Source organism: Dipodomys ordii, unplaced genomic scaffold (assembly GCF_000151885.1).
Source record: "Dipodomys ordii isolate 6190 unplaced genomic scaffold, Dord_2.0 Scaffold105, whole genome shotgun sequence".
NCBI lineage: Eukaryota > Metazoa > Chordata > Mammalia > Rodentia > Heteromyidae > Dipodomys > Dipodomys ordii.
Window position 1 is genome coordinate 83,053 of NW_012267321.1, and position 7,468 is coordinate 90,520.

Genomic DNA, 7,468 nt, shown 5'->3' on the forward strand with positions numbered 1-7,468 from the left:
ATTCCTCAACACCATATAAGAAAAAAGAAAAAAGCCGGAAGTGGCGCTGTGGCACAAGTGGTAGAGCACTAGCCTTGAGCTGATGAGCTGAGGGACAGCGCCCAGGCCCAGATTTTAGGCCCCACATCCGGACCCCCTCCAAAAAAATAAATGAATAGAAATCATACAATTGAGCAATAGATATTTGCTCAAAATATAGCCACAATTAAGTATACACACAATTAAGGAGGAAGCCTAGTAATCACCATAGACTCTGTAGGAATAAACAGCAATGAAGAGGAAAAATGGGGCAAAATATATAAATAAAATAAAAATGGAAAAAATAAAAATTACATTTAGAAAAGAATACTTCAGTTTATTTGTCTCTCACCTATTTCTGCTACCGGGTCTCTTGATGGAGCCTTTGATTTCCTTGCAGTGATTGATTTTCCTTATGGCTTAGTTGTTTTCTTAAATCCGTTTGAGCACACAGAAAGAAGTTCTGCCTTGCAATCTTGGGAGTCCTTGTGTCCCTTCTCTCAGACTAACTCAGTGGGAGAGGGGTTCAGCTTTGCACAGATTGCAGGAAGTTTCTGCAGGTTGGAGTCTCTGCAAGTGAGCTTGTGTGTGGGTGGGGTTGTCGCATGTCTGGAATCAGTGGCTTTTCCCACTTTGTCTAGGTCTTGAGATCCTTTTTGGGGCCAGCTTGGAGCCACTCTCAGTTTTGCAGTGTATCCAGTGAGATTGTACAGACTTTGGTATTTTTAATTCCTACAGGGGCTAAGCTCTGAGGGTAGCTGCTATATGACTGGAATGTCTTGGTTCACTGCCAAGGGGAGGGTCCGACCCTCTCTGCCAACTCAGGCAAAGTTGTCCCTCCCTGGGAAGAGCTACCTCCTCCTGGACGGGACAACCGTCCCCTAGGTGGAGCTTACTATCACTGATCAGATTCCTTTGTCCTGTTGAAAAATGATACCACAGTTGCAGCTTCTCTGGCCCAAGTTATGTACTGGCTGCTCTGGCAGGCTCTATTGCAGTATAAACTATGGTGTTCTTTTGGAGTGTTGGGGGAGAGCTACTTTCCAGGCGCTGTTCTGTGAGGTGGCGTGAAGATGTTTTTGGATGTATACATACTTTCCCGGTCTTTTGTACCGTCTGCGATCAGTGGCAGCAGGATGTGGATTTTCACTCCTAGTAATCCAGTTCTCACTGGAGTCAAGTGAAAAGCTACACCCACTCTGTCTCTGGTGTCGCCAACCTGTACTCAAATGGGCTTTCTTAAGCAGGCTGCCTAACTATTTCCTCTATGGCCAAAATCTCTGTATAGGTTTTGAAAGTAGTCCTTTTGGATTTCTTGGATGTTCAGGATATAGCCAATTGAAAACAGATAAAAATCAATGAGACAGGAGAATGCAGGCAATGAGAAAGGACACAGACAGTGACAAATCAGGATACAGTCCATGAGGAAGCTGGATGCAGCCACTGACAGGTTAGGATGTAGCCAATGATGAAGGATGAAGCCAATGACATAGCAGGATGCAGTCAACAAAAGATACAGCCAATCATAAAGCAGGATGAAGCCAATGACCAAGCAGCATATAGACAATGGCATGTATTCTTAGGTCTTCCAAATTCCATGACTCTTCTCTGTGAACAAGCAGCATGGCAAAGGCACTCAAGGGAGAAGATCAGTGTTCCTACTTCAAAAAACAATGTGAAACTCTAGGACAGCGCTGTGTAGAGAGTATGCCCATGCATGTCCAGCTTTCACCACTGCACTTTCTGGAAAGATGTCCTGAGCAAACCTGTCTTATCTGTCTACTCTGGAGGCCACTGCACATTGGTTAGTTCTTTTATTATTTTCTTTATCTTTATTTGGAGACCTGCACTGGAACAGGGCATGTCACATTCTGCTCATTGGCTGATGCTCCATAAACCTCCATTCCTACCACTGGACATCGGATGTGCTTTGAGGTCTATTTACTTTTATCTTTCCTCTTTGCAATTCTCTATGCCCCAGTAGTTCCTTTGTTCATAAGTTTTAATCCGCAACTCTACTTGTGGACTTTCACATCTACTCTTGGTATGTCTTGAGCCAATTTGCATCAACTTGACCATCACGTATGATTGGTTTCTAGTACACCGGTGTGTGAGAAGTGTGACCCTTGTCCTTGACCCCTGGCCTGCCTCATGCTGGGCTCTGCAAACCCAGGATACATGGTCACCCTTTTTGTGAGGCTCCCAGTGTGGAAGGCAAAGAATCTCTGCATCTCACGATATACCCAGGGCTAAGAGAACCAACCTTTAATAACCAGCTGGGTCTTGAAGTTTATTTTCTGATGATTTTGACTTTGAAAAAACACACATCTTGAAATAGTCATTCTGTTCATTTAATTAATAAAGGTAGCATGTTCTCTAAGAGATTCCATTGGCACCTGGGAGAGTGGTTTGTGTCTCCTGTGGAGGCATCACCCTAATGCCCAGTAAACAAGGCCATCCAGGCAGCAGGTGACAGTGACTGATGTCCACTGGGAGAAGCCTTGTCACCCCAAGCCTGCTATACATTGGTGGCTGGGCACCCACAGCCTATCCAAGATGCCAGACTGCCTCTGGTATGCTGTTCCCTGTGAGCAGGATTTTGAATCTCTCAACCTTGACAAGCACGTGAGGTTAGAAGAGCTTGGAAGGATTCATTATCCTCTTTACCCCAGCTTTACAGTATTTCCTGCTACACATGCTGTGATTTGAAATGGAGTTGCAACAATGCTTTCATCAGGGAACATAGAAACCTAAATGTTTCCTAGAATGACTTTATCTACAGTGCCCTGGAAACCTCTAACTTTTTTTGCGGGGGGGGGGTGGTCATGAGGCTTTTACTCTGGGCCTGGGCACTGTCCCTCAGCTATTTAGCTCAAGCTAGCGCTCTACCACTTGAGCCACAATGCCACTTCTGGTTTTCTAGTGGTTCATTGGAGATGAGAGTCTCATAGCCTTTCCTGCCTGGGCTGGCTTTGACCATGACCCTCACATCTCAGCCTCCTGAGTAGCTAGGATTACATGCGTGAGCCACCAGCACCCAGCTATCCTAACATTTTTTACTGATAGTTTAGAGAGAAATCTACAGATATCTTTTATTTATCTATTTACTTTTGTCTGTCCTGTGGCTTGAATCAAGGCCAGGCCATTGTCCCTGATCATTTATGCCCAAGGTAGGACTCTATGTCATGAGCCAAACTCTACTTCCACCTTTTTGGGTAGTTTATGAGAGATAAAAATCTCATATACTGGTGCTGAGAAGGTGGCTCAGTGGTAGAGCGCATGCCTTGCATGTATGAGGCCCTGGGTTCCATTCCTCAGCACTACATAAGCAAAAAGAAAAAAATCCAGAAGTGGCACTGTGGCTCAAATGGTAGAGCGATAGCCTTGAGCTGAAGCGCTGAGAGACAGCCCCCAAGCCCAGAGTTCAGCCCTAAATCCGGGCCCCCTGAAAAAAATAAATAGAAATAGAAATAAATTTTAAAAACCTCATATACTTTCCTACTCAGGTTGGATACTGAACCTAACCATGCTTGGGAGTAGCTTCCTGAGTAGATAGGATTGTAAGTAAGAACCACTGGCACAACCTACATGTGTCTTTTTTTTTTTGGAAAGACATTTGAGAGATTTTTATTTGGATTTATTTAACTGTGAAAATACCATATAGAAGGGTTACAATTACATGGGCAAGATAATGAGTAAATTTCTTATCAAGCATTGTTGCCTCCTCCTTTGTCTCACCTTCCCATCCCTTCCCATCTCCCATCCTCCCATGTCATACACACACACACACACACACACACACACACACACACACACACCTCATTCTCCAGCCAAAGTTGTAAAGTTTGTTTTTTGACAAAACAACTTGTACATTTCATTGTTGCAGTGGGTCCACCGATATCCCTATTTAAACGATTTGTTTTATTCCTTACCCTCCACAAATTATACCAACATCACATACAGTGAAAGCAGGGGTTATACTGTGGGGGAGGGACATACAAAGCAACAAAGAAATCATCTTATAAATATGTTAGAAACAATCGCATGAAAGAAAAAGCATTTGAATACTTATCTTGGGGTTCATTTCACCTAACTTCAACTTATCGGTCAGTTCCTGCTTGTCTCCGACATATACTAGTTATTTCAAATAAGGGAAACCATGGGACCTATGTTTCTTTGGGCCTGGCTTACTTCACTTCACATATTTTTTTTCAAGTCTTTCCATTTCCTAACAAAAGGGGCAACGTCATTCTTTCTGATGGAGGTGTAGAATTCCATAGTGTGTATATACCACATTTTCTGGATGCATTCATCTACTGAGGGGCATCTGGGTTGGTTCCATATCTTATATCCTATCAGTTTTTTGAAATGACAGGAGTTAGTGATGTATTCTTCCCTGACATCATTTTAATTGTCATTATAATCTTCATTGTTGTGATAGAGGTGATGTAGAGGGGATTGCCATTGCATAATTAGGCCATGTGTACACTTTTGCTTTGTCACTTGTGAGGTTTCAGGGCCTAGGTTCTGTTCCTGAGATGTGGGGCTCAAGGATGGCACTCTACTAGTTTTTCCACAGCGCCACTTCCTTCAATATATTTCTTTGAGTACAACGTCACCACTTGTCTTTCCCAGTTTTCTCATCCTTTCACCACACATAAGTTGTATACTTCCTATCCACATAGTGTCTACTGCAAACCACTGCTGCATTGGTTCATCCCATAATTGTCATAATTGACAAACTGTCCAGACATTAGATGATTTTGTTCATCCAGCCTCAATGGAAAAGTTTCACTACTGCCACATATGATGCTCTGGACATCATAGTTACATTTTGAACATGGTAATGGTTACTTTATAATTTCTCCATGACTTGTTTTTCCCCATCTCCTCCACCCTGTTGCAACAACGAGAAGTACAAGTTGTCATGTCGAAAACGAATTTAAATTTTTGGTGAGGGGGAGGGGGCGGGGATTGGTTGGGGGGCAGGAGAGGTGGCTGGGAAGGGATGTGAAAGGTAAACAAAGGAGGAGGCTGCAATGCTTGATCAGAAATGTACTCATTATCTTGCCCATGTAATTGTAACCTCTCTGTACAGTATGTTCACAATAAAATAAAAATTAAATTAAAAAAATAAAATTTCTCCATGATAAAAACATTCATCATTTACTTATACTGAATCTGTTGCATAGTGGAGTTCCTGGGTCTGTTGAAGTGCTCCTGTATTTTCCTCACTTCTACTCCTGTGATCACTGCATAGGGGAAATGGGTGATATGAAGCCTCTTTTGAATCTTAGTCTCCTGCTCCATTACCCCAGTGTTTTTTCCTAGTGCAAGATTCATTTCGGTAGTTATTTGGTGTTGCTTTTTTATTTGCCCCCCAAAATACACTTGTATTCCATTCTTTTGATCACACTATATTGATCCCATTTGATTTGAAGCCATGCTAAGATAATAGCAGGCTAAATACAATGCTTAATCGAGTTTGTAGGATGTGTGTGAAAACATTTTCACATCTTATATATTTGCCACACTCCTCCTTTGAAGCTTATTTTGATTCCTTACCCACTAATTTCCCCCTCCTTGGAATTTCTTTCCCAGAAGAGTTGAAATTGAAAACTTAATATGGTGCTAAGGAAATTTTTTCTGGTACTGAAGTTTGAACGACCTTACCTTTCTAGAGAACTATGGATAAAATGTGTTTTGAAATAGGATTTTTGTACTGAGAACTGTTGGCTCATGTCTGCAGTCCTACCTACTCAGAAATTTGAGACCAGAGGATGACAATTAAAAGCAAGCCATGGCAACAAAATCTGCAAGACTTAATACTCAAATAAACCTGCATGAAGATGGAGGTATAGCTGTTAGCCTTGAACAACAAGAAATCTCAGGGATAGCTTTAAGGATGTGAGATGAAGCCCCAGGGATTCATGAACACACACACACACACACACACACACACACACATATACACATACACACACACACACACTACAATCTGATGGCCTAGAAAACTCTTTATACCATGCAAATTTCTGTGTACCACAGGCCCACAGTTCTCCTAGGGAAGGCACTAGGACCCATGGTGTGAACCAGGATTTCCCTTCTATAATCTCATCCGTTTCTGTCCTCTAAGATCCTCAGGAGCCCTTGGGATTCCATTCCACCAGAGCCAACCCTGGGCCTGAAACTGATTTTCATCTTCTCCATATTCTATCTGAAGAACCATTTAGAAGGGATCAATAATCTCATGCACTGATTTTTCATTCTAGTATCAACTGTTTGGCTGCTCTATGCATCAGACATCACAGTTCCATTCACAATGTTTTTGGGTGAATCAATATGGGGGCTTTCCTCATGGCCCAGCTGTGCATCGGTATCATGGGGAACTTCCTGCTCTCCATGCTCTATCTGTACATGTTTGGATTCCAACGTCATCTGAAGAAGCCCATTGATGTTATCTTCATGCACCTGACCGTGGTCAACATCCTGAACCTCACCTTCACAATGTTTCCAGACATCATGGCATCCTTCCCAGTTCATCATTTTCTGACGACGGGGGCTGCAAGACAGTAGTGTACATCTTCAGATTCACCCCGGCACTTTCCATCAGCACCATCTTTCTCCAGTGCGTGTGGCTTAAATCTAAGTCTTCAGTGTGGATTTTCCCTTCTTTCCTCTTCTTCTCGGTTGTCAATAACACTCATCTATGTCTTGGTCATTAAAGTTATGAAAACCAAAAGCAATTTTACTCTTGCAGGTTCTGGATTTTCCAATGTATATTGTCATACTCAGCAGATAAAAGACAATACACCATGGTATTGCATCTCTATCTTCTTATTTTGAGATCTTGTGTTTGTAATCCTCATGATTATCACCAGCCTTTATATGGTGACCCTCCTGCACTGACACCACAAGACAGCCCTGCACCTCCAGAGTCCCAGGCTTGCCTCACATCCAGCATCCAAGAACAAAGCCACCCACATCATCCTGCTGTTGGTCAGCTGTTTCATGTTCTTCTATTGCTCCAACAACATCATGGACTTTTATTACTTTTACACAAAATTCCAACACTGGAAGTGATCATTTTTATTTTATCATCAGGCTATCTAGCCATGTCTCTTTTCTTCCCTATGAAGAATAATAAAATTCTTTCCAAATGTACACTCTCCCTTTCATTGATGGGAAGTACCAGTTGTCATAAAGCGTTCAATGGCTAATTAGACAGCCAAAACTTTTGTTCAAAAGCAGTGAAGTTCCTAGTTATGTACATGGAGAATAAAACTGTGTGTACTGAGCACTTGAAGTCTTATTCAACTTCAGACATGTTGCAATTCTTAAGCATTGAGGGAGTATGTTTTTCCAAACATTTTATATTTATATCCCCTATTGTTGCTGTATTTGAGTTTGGTGCCATAGTATTGCATATACATGTATTTGAATTTTTTTT

The 7,468-nt window shown here is 42.1% G+C and overlaps 1 protein-coding gene across 1 annotated transcript in view; it reads left to right on the forward strand.

Annotated features, from left to right (window-relative positions):
• Positions 1-6,399: 6,399 nt before the first annotated feature.
• The window catches only part of LOC105994128 (vomeronasal type-1 receptor 96-like), an 80,860-nt gene continuing 79,791 nt past the window's right edge, over positions 6,400-7,468 (forward strand). Inside the window, exon 1 of the mRNA XM_013027558.1 lies at positions 6,400-6,582. Coding sequence (XP_012883012.1) covers positions 6,400-6,582 — 183 coding nt within the window. The remainder of the gene's footprint in view (positions 6,583-7,468) is intronic.